The sequence below is a fragment of the Mobula hypostoma genome, chromosome 2 (assembly GCF_963921235.1).
Source record: "Mobula hypostoma chromosome 2, sMobHyp1.1, whole genome shotgun sequence".
NCBI lineage: Eukaryota > Metazoa > Chordata > Chondrichthyes > Myliobatiformes > Myliobatidae > Mobula > Mobula hypostoma.
This window is the reverse complement of record NC_086098.1, coordinates 115,548,249-115,562,475: the sequence shown is the minus strand read 5'-3', so window position 1 is coordinate 115,562,475 and position 14,227 is coordinate 115,548,249. Positions and strand designations below refer to the sequence as shown.

Below are 14,227 nucleotides of genomic sequence, written 5' to 3'. Positions count from 1 at the left end.
CTCTTAAGATTCCAATTAGCTTATTGTCACATACAGCAGGCTACAATGAAATTCCTTGCTCACAGAATGGTTGATTATAATAAACGCAGTAACAGACATAGAACAGCAGGATGGTGCAAATATAGTAGTGCAGACTGAGATAGGGCTAAGGTGACAGTAACACAAGAACTGAGAGGTAGAACTAAAAGTTTGAGAATATAGCAGCAGCATTGGGAAGGGGATGTGAAAGAAGTGATTGATTCAGAAATCTGATAAGTGAAGCTGTTCTTGAGATTGGTGATCCTGCTTTCAAGCTTCTGTATTTTCTGTCAGAAGGTAGAAGAGAGAAAAGTGAATGGCCAGGGTGGCAGGCATCCTTGATGATGCTGTTCACCTTCAGGAAGCAACACATGTGAAAATCTCCCCTTTGTCTTCTCTGTGCCATGCGGAGGGTTCCCAGTCACTCTGTAGTTATGTGATCCTCTTTGGTGTCCTCTTCCAGACCGTGCTTCCTGGCATGCCTGGCCTGAGACTGGACACACTGCTCACACAGATGTTTAACTTGGGAAGTGTGTGTCTTCCTGGTTCTCTTTCTCAGTCCAGGACTCTAAATCCTTTTGTTAGAGTAGCTTTGTGTGAGCCCAAAGATGTTGAAACTGTGAAATAGAAACAGGAGAGACTCAGTAGGCCAGGCAGCTTTTGTGGAGCGAGAAACAGGGCTGGCATTGCAAAGTCAACACAGTCTCGTATCAGGCACTTTCAGCTGTCATTGAGGGACTATGATAAATACACAGTATCAGCCAGTGGGCCAGGTCCAGTGATCTCTAAGGCTCCATGGTCATGATTTGGGAGCATCCCTGTCTTTTTGATTGTAGAATTGAGACTGTAGTAAGTCAATTAAACGGCAAAGAGTATGTAACCTTGCTCTGGAACTTCTGGGGGCTACCAGGATCGCTCTCAATACCTGTCAGTAAATGCAGCTGACCTTCCTGCTAACTACTTCCCTGTCAAATTTTCAAAGCAGCTTGTGTTACCCAGTTGCAGATATTACAGCAGTTAGAACTCCAGAGTGGTGGAATCAGATACGATCGCAATATTTAAGTGGCATTTAGATGGACACTTAAATAGCAGTGCATAAATTGGTTTATTATTGTCGCATGTACTATATGAAATACAGTGAAAATCTTTGTTTCACATGCCATCTATACAGAAAATTTCACCATAAGTTCATTGCGATAGTTCAAAGGTCCAACTTAATGTCAGAGAAATGTATACAATATGCATTCTGAAATGTTTTTTCTTTGCAAGCATCCATGAAATCACAGAAGTGCCCCAAAGAATGAATGACAGATAAACATAAGAACCCCAAAGTACCCCCCCACCACAGCTCCCCTCCCTCCAGTGCGTAAGCGGCAGCGAGCACCAATCCCCCCTCCCTCACCGGCAAAGAAAAAGCAAGCATCGTCACTGAGCACTCAGTGTGAGCAAAGACACAGACTTACAGTTACCCCAAAGACTTCGCCTTACACCCGGCAATCAACATACCGCAGATTCTCTCTCTCCCTAATAAGGGAGAAAAAGGTGTCTCCATTTTCCCAGAACGAGGTAAACCAATAGCAGGATTCAGAATAAAGTGATTCATAAGGCATCGGTGTGGAATTAGGCCATTTGGCCAATCGAGTCTGCTCTGCCATTTCATCATGGTTGATCCATTTTCCCTCTCAGTCCCAATCTCCTGCCTGCAACCTCCCCCCCCCCCCCCACCAACCCACATCCCTTCAGGCCCTAACCAGTGAAGAATCTATCAACCTGTGCCGTAAATATACATACAGACTTGGCCTCCACAGCCGCCCGTTGCAATGAATTCCACAAGATTCACCACACTCCAGCTAAAGAAATTCCTCCTCATCTCTGTTCTAAAAGGATGCCCCTCTATTCTGAGGCTGTGTCCTCTGGTCTTAGACTCTCCCACCACAGGAAACATCCTCTTCATATCCACTCTATCAAGGCCTTTCACCATTTGATAGATTCAATGAGTTCACCCCTCATTCTTCTGAATTCTCTTGATCCAGTACTAGAAGTGCAGTGTGATAGAGGATGAGTTTAAGAGTCCATCTTACCGTACAAGATGTCCATTCAGTACTCTTGTAACAACAGGACAGAAAAGGTCCAGAGCCCCATGCTACATGCTTTCAGGTTTTTGTATCTTCTGCCCGGTGGGAGTGGAGTGAAGAGAGAACGTTTGGGGTCTCTGATTATGTTGACTGCTTCCAAAGGCAGCAAGAAGTGTAGACAGGCCTAGAAGAATAAGTGTGGCACGTGACCAACTGGTTAGGGCATTGGGCTCACGATCTGAAGGTTGTGGGTTCAAGTCTCGGCCAAGGCAGCGTGTTGTGTCTTTGAGCAAGGCACTTAACCACACGCTGCTCCAGTCCACCCAGCTGAAAATGGGTACAGGCAAAATGCTGGGGGTTAACCTCATGATAGACTGGCGTCCTATCCAGGGGGGAAGTCTCGTACTCTCAGTCGCTTCACGCCACAGAAACCGGCATAAGCACCAGCCTGATGGGCCACAAGGCTCAGGACAGAGTTTAACTTTAACTAGAAGTATTAAATTACAATGTTGGTAAATAGAGTCATGGAGTCAAATAGCACAAAAACAGGCCCTTCGGCCCAGTAGGCCCATACCAACCAAGATGCCCCATCTTATTTGCCAGCACTTGGCCAATATCCTTCTAAACCTTTCCAATCTATGTATCTATCCAGCTGTCCGTTAGAAGTTGTTACTGACCTGCATCATTCAACGTACAGTCATAGAGCAGTACAGCACTGAAACAGGCCTAGTCCGTGATCTGCCCAGTCCCATCAATCTGCACCCAGATCATAACCCTCCATACCCCTCCCATTCATGTGACTATCCTCGTTTCTCTTAAATGTTGAAATCAAACCCACTGGCAGCTCATTCCAAACTCTCATCATCCCATGAGTGAAGGGGTTCCCCCACATGTTCCCCTTAAACATTTCACTATTTACCCTTAACTCATGACCCTTAGTTCTAGTCTCACCCAGCCTCAGTGGAAAATGCCCTATCTATACCCCTCATAATTTTGTACATCTCTGTCAAATCTCCCCTCATTCTCCTACACTCTAAGGAATAAAGTCAGAACCTAATCAACCTTTCCCTATTACTCAATTCCTGGCAACATCCTTGTAAAGTTTCTCTGCACTCTTTCAGTCTTATTGATTTATTTCCAGTAATAGGTGACTGTAACTACGCACAATACAAATTAAGCCTCACCAACATCTTGTACAGCTTCAACATAACATCCCAACTGCTGTACAAGGCCAATATGCCAAAAGCTCTATGACCCTATCTATCTGCATTGCAACTTTAAATTATGGACCTGTATTCTCAGATCCCTTTGTTCTACCGCACTCCTCAGTGTCCTATCACTCACCATGTAAGTACTACACTGGTTTGTCTTCCCCAGTTGTGACACCTGTCACTTGTCTGTATTAAATTCCATCTGCCATTTTTCCAACTGGTCCAGATCCCACTGCAAGCCATGTCCACTATACCCTCAATCTTGGTGTCATCCACAAACTTGCTTACTACATTTTCATCAAGCTCATTGATATATATTTGCAAGAAACCATTTGTGAACCCTTTGCAATTACCTGGTTTTCTGCATTAATTACTCATAAAATGTGGCCTGATGTTCGTCTAAGTCACAATGATAGACAAACACAATCTGCCTAAGTTACTAACACGCAAACAGTTGTACTACTTCTCGTCAATACTGAGTTAACCATTTAAACAATCAGTTTAGGTTCAAAAAAGTATGTGAACCTCTGGGGTAATGCCTTCTACAAAAGCTATTTGGAGTCAGGTGTTCCAGTCAATGAGATGAGATTGGAGGTGTGGGTTGTTGAGGTGCCCTGCCCCATTTAAAAAAAAACTAAAGTTTGCAAAAGATCATCCTGATGTTCCACAACACTTCTGGGACAATGTTCTCTGGACAGGTGAGACAAAAGTTGAACTTTTTGGCAGAAATACACACTGCTATGTTTGGAGGGAAAAGGGCTCTGCATACCAACACCAAAATCTCATCCCAGTTGTGAAGCATGGTGGAAAGAGCATCATGGTTTGGGGCTGCTTTGCTGCATCAGGGCCTGGACAGCTTGCAATCATTGAGGGAACAATGAATTCAAAATTGTATCAATACATTTTACGGGAGAATGTCAGGGTAGCAGTCCGTCATCTGACACTTAATAGAAGTTGGATGATGCAACAAGACGATGATCTGAAATACCGGAGTAAATCAACAACAGAATGGTTTAAAAAGAAGTTCGTGTTTTGGAATGGCCAAGTCAGAATTCAGACCTTAACTCAATTGAGATGCTGTGTATGATCTGAAGAGGGCTATTAATGCAAGGTATCCCAGAAATATTGATTAATTGAAAATTTTTGTATGGAGGAATGGTCTAAAGTTCCTCCGCACCATTGTGCAATTCTGATTAGCAGCTGCAGGAAACTTGGTGGAGGTTATTGCTGCTAAAGGTGGTTTTACTAGTTATTAAATACAAGGGTTCACATACTTTTTCCAGCCTGGACTGTAAATGACTAAACAGTGTGTTCAATAAAGACATGAAGAGTACAATTGTTTGTGTGTTACTAGTTTAGGAAGATTGTGTTTGGCTGTTATTGTGACTTAGATGAAGATCAGACCACATTTTATGAGTAATTCAAAGGTCTAATTTAATGTCAGAGAAATGTATATGATATACATCCTGAAATGCTTTTTCTTCGCAAAAATTCACGAAAACAGAGAAGTGCCCCAAAGAGTGAACGACAGTTAAATGTGAGAACTCCAAAGTACCCCCCCAGCTCCCCCCCATGCATAAGTGGCAGCGAGCAACGATCCCCCCCTCCCTCCACCAGCAAAAAAAAAGGCGCATCAGTGCCAGCACCGAACCCAAGCGTGTGCTAAGCAATAGCAAAGACACAGACCAAAGTTGCCCCAAAGGCTTCGCATTTCATCCGGCATTCGACAAACCACAGGTTCTCTCCCACCCTAATAAGGGAGGGGGAGGTGTCCCCCATTTTCACAGCAAGCAAGAGACGTAACAACAACCCGCTGGTTTATGATGTTAAAAGTCTGTTTCGTTGCTTTTTTTGAGCTCTGTGTCCGAAGATTGCAAAGATCTTGGGTCTTCGGGCTCATGGTGAAAGATTTTCCGGCCTCCCCGATGACACATGAGTCTCCTGCTGTGACACTGACCCTTGATCCGCCTGTCTCCAGAGCCCTGAGATCTTAGGCTTCCAAACACAAGGGAGGACTCTCTTGTGACTCTCAGGCCAGACCCTTGGCATGTCGAATAACTGCCAGTCATGGAACCCCGAGAAGAGGTCCTATTCCTGCAAGGAACCGAAGCCTGTGTGTAACTCCAGGTCAGGGTCTTCAAAAGAACCCTGGAAAGGAAAAACAGATATTAACAGTGGAAGTAGAGCTGTTTCCAACGATGCAAGCAGAGGAGTCGCCGTTAACCCTCCTAAGCTCCGCCTTCTAATTAATTCAGAAAACCAAGTAATTGCAAAGGCTCACAAACTTTTTCTTGCAATTGTAGATGACAGACAACAACCGACCAAGCACCAATCCCTGCAGCACCACATCAGACATATGTCTCCAGTCACGAGAGGCAACCATCTACTACCACTGTGTTGGAATGGCCACGTCAGAATCCTGATTTCCTTCTTAAATGTTCACATTCATTTCTTATACTCCTCAAGTACCTCATTTGTTTCTTTCTGCCTATACCTGTTATGCACCTCCTTTTTCTTAACCAGAACCTCAATATCTCTCAAAAACCAAGGTTTCCTAAACCTGTAAACCTTGCCCTTTATTCTGACCGGGAACTGCAAACTCTGTATTCTCAAAATTTCACCTTTATAAGCCTCCCACTTACCAAGATCACCTTTGCCAATAGATAATATGACCTAATCTACACTTGAGAGATCATTGCTGATGCCATCAAAATTGGCCTTTCTCCGACTTAGAATCTCAATCGCTCTCCATAATTATCCTGAAACTAATGGAATTATGATCACTAGTACTCCCCTAAGCAAGCTTCTGTCACCTGCCCTGTCTCATTCACTAATAGCAATCTCGTATCGCACTCTCTTTAGTTGGAATCTCTATGTTTTGGTTAAGGAAACCTTCTTGAACACATTTGACAAACTCTATCCCATCCAGGCCTTTTGCGTTTAGGACTCCCAGTCAGTAGGTGGAATATGTGAAAAGACTTATCTCATCACAACTTTATGCTTTTTACAACAGTCTGTGATCTCTCTACAAATTTGTACCTCTAAATCCAATTGACTATTGGATGGTCTATAATATAATTCTATTAATGTGGCCATCCCTTTCTTATTCCTCAGCTCCACCCATAGAGCCTCAGTAGATGAGTTCTCCAGCCTGTCCTGACTGAGAACTACCTTGACATTTTCCCTGACTGGTAATGCCACCTCTCCCTTTTTAATCCCTTCTGCTCTATCACCTCTAAAACAACAGAACCCCAGAACACTGAGCTGTCAATCCTGCCCCTCCTGCAACCAAGTATCACTAGTGGCTACAATGTCATAATTTCATGTGCAAATCCATGCCCTAGGCTCACCCACCTTTCCTACAATACTCCTTGCAATGAAATATAGACAACACAACATTCATCCCTTTGTTCGTAGGCTTAAAAACATCTTTCCCCAATCCATTCCACTATCTGCTTTGGCACTCTGCTTACCATCCCCCTGAAACTCTACTTCAAACCTCCCCCATGCAACACTACCAAACCTTCCTGCTAGGATATGAGACCCATTTGGTTTAGGTGCAAGCCATCCTGCCTGTACAAGTTCTACCCTTCCTGGAAGAGAGCCCAATGGTCCAAAAATCTGAAGACCTCCATCCTGCACCATTTCCTTAGCCACATGTTAAACTGTATTATCTTCCTATTTCTGGCCTCAAGCACGAGGCATGAATAGCAATCCTGAGATCACAATCCTGGAGGTCCTGTCCTTTAACATAGCACCCAACTCACTGAACTCACTTTGCGGGGACCTTATCACCCTTTCTATCCATGTCACTGGTACTAATGTGGACCATGACCTCTGCTACTCACCCTCCCACTGAAGAATGTTGTGGACTCAATCTGAGATGTCCCTGACCCTGGCATCTGGGAGGCAACGTACCATTCAGGAATCTCTTTCTCATCCACAGAGCCTCCTGTCTGTTCCCCTAACCACTGAATCCCCGATCACTACAGCTCACCTCTTCTTCCCACTCCTCTTCCCTTCTGAGCCAGAGCCAGACTGGTGTGACTTTCCTCTGCCAGGCACATCCACTATCCAATGCGGTATACCTGCTGTTGAGGGGAATAACCACAGGGGTACTCTGCATTGACTGCCTATTCCCTTTCACCCTCCTGATGGTCACGCAGTCATCTTGTCCTGTACCTTGGGTGTAAATATTTCCAGCCTGTCCTGTCAATCAGCCCCAACCTCCCAGATGATCTGGAGTTCATCCAGCTCCTTCTCCATTTCCTTAACATAGTTTCTAAGAAGCTGCAACTGGATGCACTTCTTGCAGGTGTCGTCTTCAGGGACAGTGCATGTCTCTCTGTCTTCCCACATCCTGTAAGAGGAGCATTCCACAATCCTGTCCGGCATCCCCCACTGCACTAACTGCAATAAGAAAGAAAAATAAAGCAGCCTTTGCCCATGCTCGCCGAAGCGTCTTGAGCCAAAGCCTCAACTCCCTACTCTTAACATTGGCCCCACTCACACACTGGTCATTCCCACAATGATTTAAACCTAACTTATATTTATTGGCCCTTTCCAAGTGCCTAATAATGCACAATCTAGTGTCTTCTCAGGACTCAGCATGTCCTGAATGCCCCCGCTTGCTTCTTTCGATATCTCTCTCCCTCTACGCAAACCCAATGGCACATATATGCCCCTCTATGTTGTGGCATGGACGTAGTAGGCTTTTCTATGTCTTACGGTTTATAAGGGGCCTGTTTTGTGCTATACACTGACCCTGTGACTTGAAAGATCTACACCTGGTCATTTCTGACCTGGGGGAGAGATGCCTAAACTGTTCATCCATCAATTAATTCTCCCCTCTAGACTCCATCCAAATTTTGGTTCTACTCTCATCAGTAACTCTAAGTTTTTGTAACATGGAGGCCACAATTCTGTACAGATGTAGAAATGTGTCCATGCTCAGTGCCTGACCCATGCCATGTGTCTGTACAGGCTGACTGCTTTTCCAATGATATCCACCGTCTCGATACCGTAACAATGACATGGACCCTGGTGAATGCAAAGGTGAGTTATCAGTTTGCTCACCCTCAAGTCCAGGAGAGCGTTTCATCCTTGCAGTATGTGCATTAATGCTACTAAAGTGGTTTTTAGTTACCATCATCTCTACATTGAGAGGTAAATAGCTTGTATTATCTGTGCCATTGGCACCGGTTAAAGGAGCTGGATTAGTGTTCCCAGTCACTGTTGGGTATGGTGGTCTAGTAACATTGAGCAAATGGATCTGAATTCCAATGCATCAACTGCAATCTCAAATAAGGGTAACAATTGAGAATTTGAAAATAGGGCCAGTCTGAATAGTTTAAGCAAAAAACCCTGCAGGAAATATGAAATTAAAATGAAGAACTATTGGAAAAACTCCATTGGTCAGGCAGCAGCTGAGTGGGTAAACACCTTCAGGGGAGGAAAATAACGGCCTGTGTGTGATTTCAAACCACCCCATGGAGTTAAAGGTGGAACAAGCGTTCAGTACCACCTCGTTCCAGCAGGACTGCAACAGCTCAGGAAGGCACCTCGCCACCACCTTCCCAAGGAAAACCAGTGATTCCTGACACCACCTGTGATACCCAGGTCATAATAAATAAAATTGGGCCAGGATTATCCTGCTCTCGCCTGCCCCCAGGTTTCTTGTAAGACGGCGGTGTGCTCAGATGCAAGGGTCACTCTGAGTCCAAACAAAGGTGCATTTGTTCATCTATTGACTTTTTTTTACGATCACAAGGCACTGCTGAATATTAGGAACACCAAGTCTGGCAGGTCTGCACCACTAGCAAGTTACTGGATAGCTGCCGAGCTGGAGTTATTGCGCACCATGTCACAGCCTGCTTCAGTCACCTAAAAAGGAACCAGAGGCACTGCGTTACCTTACAAATGGTGGAATTGATTGGCTTGGGCATTTTTTTCATGATTGCAAGACCCTGTGGGACATTGTGATGTAGAATACTGTGAGTCCGATTCATTGGCGAGGCCCTCTGTGGGAGAGTTTGTGTCGCCTCGGTTGTCACGTGGACATGGCCCTTCCCATCTGTGCTGCTCTCCAGTGTTTGCTCCTGGAAGACGAGCTGCATTGCCTTCATCTGTGACTGCACTTGCATTAAATGAGGAACTGCTATGACTTGTTCTTGCAGAAACATGGCTCCAGGGTAACATTCATGCACCATCAATCTACACCGAGACATGGGCTGTATTATTTTATTTTATATCTTTTTATAACTTTTTTGCTATCATAATTATACGTGATGTGTTGACAGTTGCAACTATATTTTGTACCTTGGCCCCAGAGAAATGCTGTTTCATTTGACTGTATTCCTGTGTTTGGTTGAATGTCAATTAAACTTGAACTTGAATTTCTCATCCAGACTGGCACTCAGAGTGGGCAGCATTGGCACACTTGCTCTCTCAGATTTTAAAAGATGCCATGGCCTTCTTTTTTTAATACTGAGTTTTGAGATCAGGGCCAGCGTGTATTGCTTCTCTTGCCACGGCCTATCCCTTTTACTCTTTCCATAGATGCTGCCAGATTTGCTGAGTGGTTCCAGCATTTTCTGATTCAGTCGGAAAATAATAACAGGAGTGGGCAGAGTCAACTTGGAATTGGACAAACGTTTGACAAATCTGTGAAGAATTTTGAGTCAGTAACAGCAGTTAGAGGTTATGTATTTAAATGCTGAGAATGCTTCAATCAGTGCCAGTAAGAGATAGTCAGACTGGATGAGAGTTGAATGTGTACTGTATGTGGATGTTGGGGGTGGGGGGGTGCTGGTAAGGGGCAGAAAACAGTAGGAATCAGGTGACTGACTTGTGTGGAATGTTGCAGGCTTTGGTGGTGGGCTCAGTTAACAGTGACTTGGATGAGACAATCAATGAAAGGCATCTAAGTATTAGCTGTAAGGAAAGGTTGGACAAACTTGTGTCTTTTTCTGGAATATTGGAGGCTGGTGGGAGTTCTGAAAGAAGTTTACAGAGTAACGAGAGGCATTGATAGGGTTGGTAATGAGAGACTCTTTCCAGGGTTACAATGTCAAATACTAGAGGACATGTATTTAAGGCAAGGGAGGGGTGGTGAGTGTAAAGGAGATATGGGCCAGTTTTTTTTTACACAAGAAGTAATAGGCTGCCAGGGGTGACATTGGTGGAGTTCATGGGGCATTTAGACATGTGAATATGCAGGGAATGAAGGGATTTGGATCATCTGCAGGTTGAAGTGATTGGGTTGGCTTGGCATCGTGATTGCTACAGACATGGCAAGTCAAAGGGTCTTTTGCTGTGCTCTACTGTTGATAAAACGAAACTGGGTTGGAAGTGTGGAGTGAGGAGTGCATGCAGAATGGCTTTGGGGAGATGGATGTAAAATGAATGGGTGAGGATGTGACAGATGCAGAACATGAACCTGTTCCACTGGAGAGAGACCAAAATAGCTTGGTGTTGATAGGGACCTCGGTGTCCTCATTTACCGATTGCTGGAAGTTAATGTGAGGTATAGCAAGTAATTAGCAAGGCAAGTAATACGTTGGCCTTTGAAAAGAATTTAGTGGCCTGGTGAGACAGTGTGGAATACAGTGTTCAGGTCTGGTGTTCCTTCAGGAAGATGTACACCTTGTGACCACTTTTTTAGGTATGGGAGTGGAACCCGATGTAGTCTTCTGCTGCTGTAGCCCATCCACTTCAAGGTTTGACATGTGCATTCAGAGATGCTCTCCACACCACTGTTGTAATACATGGTTATTTGAGTTACTGTTGCTTTCCTGTCGGCTTGAACCACTCTGGCCATTCTCCTCTGACCTCTCTCATTAACAAGGCGTTGCCCACAGAACTGCTACTCACTGGATGTTGTTTGTTTATCACACCATTCTATAGACTGTTGTGTGTGAAGATCCCAGTTCATCAGGAGTTTCTGAGATACTCAAAACACCCTGTCTAGGACCAGCAATGTCTAGCATAGACAAGGTCACTTAGATCACATGTCTTCCCCATTCTGTTGTTTGGTCTGAACAACAACTGAACCTCTTGACCATGTCTGCATGCTTTTATGCTTTGAGTTGCTGCACCTGACTGGCAAATTAGATGTTTGCATTTACAAGCAGGTGTACCTAATAAAGTGGCCACTGAGTGAATGTGTGATGCAAAGAGTGATTGAAGAGGTTATCTCATTCTGTTCGATTAGCTAGAGTGAGGCTATAACTCCTGGTATTTAGAAGATGAGCTCACTACAATGTACTCATTCCTTGTGAAATGGACTGAATCAGCCATAGAGTTGTAGTCTTACAGCATAGAAACAGGCCCTTTGGCCCAATTCATCCGTGCTTGCTGTGTTACCTAACAAGCTGGTTCCATCTGCTGTGTTGGCCCACAGCCTTCTAAAACTATCCAACTAAACTTATCTAAATAACTTTTAAGGATTGTTAATATGCTTGCCTCAGCCACTATTTCTGGTAGCTCAACCCAAATACCCACCACACTAAATATATTGACTGATCCTCCACCCTCAGCAGAGAGTTCCAAAGATTCAACACCCATTGAGAAATGCCTATGCACCTCAGTTTTAAATGACTGGCCCTTATTTTGCAACAATGAGGACCACAAAATAAGCCTCTTAGTAAATTGTTAACCTTCCAGATGAAGGGCTTGACCCAAAACATTAACTTTCCATTTCCCTCCAAAGATCTGCCTGACGGCCAGAGTTCCTCCAGCTCCTTGTTTGAAGCCCCGTAATTTGATCACCCATCCCTAGTCACCTCTTCTCCCTGCCTGAAAGCAGGAAATGTGCAGTGTTCCTGCAGCACACAGCTACAAAGAGTGAGAGTGATCTCTCATGCTCTCGCGGCCCTCTGGCTGTTTGTCATATAACACAAACAGGCCCTTCAGCCCACCTCACCATGCCAACTGTGATGTTAATGCCATTTGCCTCCATTCGGCCTGACTGCTTCCATGCCTGTTCTACCTAAATTCCTGATAAATGTCTGTCAAATGTTATACCTGACTTTTCCATATAACCACCTTTTGTGTGAGAAAACTCTTCCCCCTCACATCTTCTTTAAATTTCTCCCTGTGTCCTTAAGCATATGCCCTCTAGTTGTAGAGCCACCCACCCCCACCCCACACCCTTTCCCCAGGAAAAGGATTCTGACAATATACCCTCTCTGTGACCCTCATAAGTTTATAATTCTGTTTCAAGTCAATCCTTGGTCTTCAATGTTGTAGTGAGAATAAACACGGCTTATTTAATCTCTGCTTAAATAAAAGCCCTTTGTTCCAGGCAACATTCTGATGAATCCCTTTTGTAATATTTCTTAACACTACTACATACTGCACATAACGTGGCAACCAGAACTGCATGCAACAAGTGTATCTTAACCAATACTTTGTGCAGCTGCAACCTGATGTCTCACCTGTTAACTTGGTGCCTCAGCCTCCGAAGGCAAATGTGCTGAATGTCTTCTCTGCTTTTTCCAGCCGTGACACCATTTTCAGGGAGCATTCTCCCTCAATACATCAGCACTCCTGAGACCCCTGTCATTTACACTACGGTATCTGACAGCTCTGAATGCATTACCTGGACTAAGTTCCACTTGCCACTGCTCTGTCCAGTTTTCCAACTGATCCACATCCCTCTGGAGCCTTTTACGATTTACTACTACACCAAATTCTGTGTTGTTAACCAACTAAGCTGTTCACCTACATTCTCATCCAAGTCGTATATGACAAACAACATTGGTCTTAGCATTCATCCCTGCAGTGTACTACAGGTTACAAACCTCCAGTCAGAAAAACACACCTCAACCAATACCCTCTGTCTCCTTCTACAAAGTCAGTTTTGGTTCAATTTGCCTGTACTCCTTGGATCCCATGTGGCTCTAACCTTCCAGACCAGCCTCCTACGTGGGACATATCAAAGGCCTTGCTATAGTCCTGATAAACCATGTCTTCTGCCATGCTTTCATCAATTTTCTTGGTAACCACTTAAAAATAAATGATCATATTTGTGAGATGTGATCTCTCCTGATAATCATGAGAACTCATCATCAGTCCCTGCCTTTCCAAGTGAACTCAAATTCTCTCCCTTAGAATTATTTTCCAATAATTTCTGGACTATTGATGCAAGTGTTGTTTCCAGGTTTGTCCCTATTGTCTTTTCTAAATAAAAGAATAACATGGGCCATTCTCTATTCCTGTGGTACCTCAGCCATGGCTATCAAAGATCCTTCCCTTAGGATCCTGGTATAGATACCATCAGGCCCTGGTCAGTCTCTGTCTCCAACTACCTTTGTTTTTGGCTACAAAAGCAGATCTTTGAACACAGCTTGAAGTTGACTTAGGCTGGATATAACACAGTCCCTTCTAATCTCACTGCCGATCACACCTTTAACCTTCACCTGCTGGCTACCACCAGCTGGCGATACCTTCCTGACAAACACAACCCATGCCCTGGGAATGGGATAGGACCGTGTAGAGAATGCTGCACTCTGCCTGACTCATGCCCTCGCAGAGTGTGGTGGAATGATATAGAGGTAATCTGACCAGTTTGATTGAGTATAACGTGAACAACGATGTTATTCAATGCATTTTATAATGTAGACTACATGGACTTCAGTAAGGCCATTGACAAGCTCCCTCATGGGAGATTGGCCCAAACATTTAGCGATACAGGGTAAAGCGGCAAATTAGATTCAGAAATGAGACATGAGATTACAGGTGTGACCTAGAGCAAAAAAACCAAAGAAACAGTGGGTGAGGCAGCATCTGTGGAAGCAGAGGGATGGTTGGTGTTTCAGGTCGGGATCTCCATCAGCACCCTGCATAAGGATATGTTGATCCCATCATTCCATAGGAAATAGTGCTGAGACCTTTTATTGTTCATTGAATGTTAACAATTTG

At 44.3% G+C, this 14,227-nt stretch overlaps 1 protein-coding gene across 3 annotated transcripts in view; it reads left to right on the top strand.

Annotated features, from left to right (window-relative positions):
* Positions 1-14,227, top strand: part of klhdc3 (kelch domain containing 3) — a 69,190-nt gene that overhangs the window by 37,833 nt on the left and 17,130 nt on the right. For all 3 annotated transcript variants that reach the window (XM_063040479.1, XM_063040477.1, XM_063040478.1), the window contains exon 5: positions 8,288-8,359. In XM_063040479.1, the coding sequence (XP_062896549.1) occupies positions 8,288-8,359 (72 nt within the window). The remainder of the gene's footprint in view (positions 1-8,287; positions 8,360-14,227) is intronic.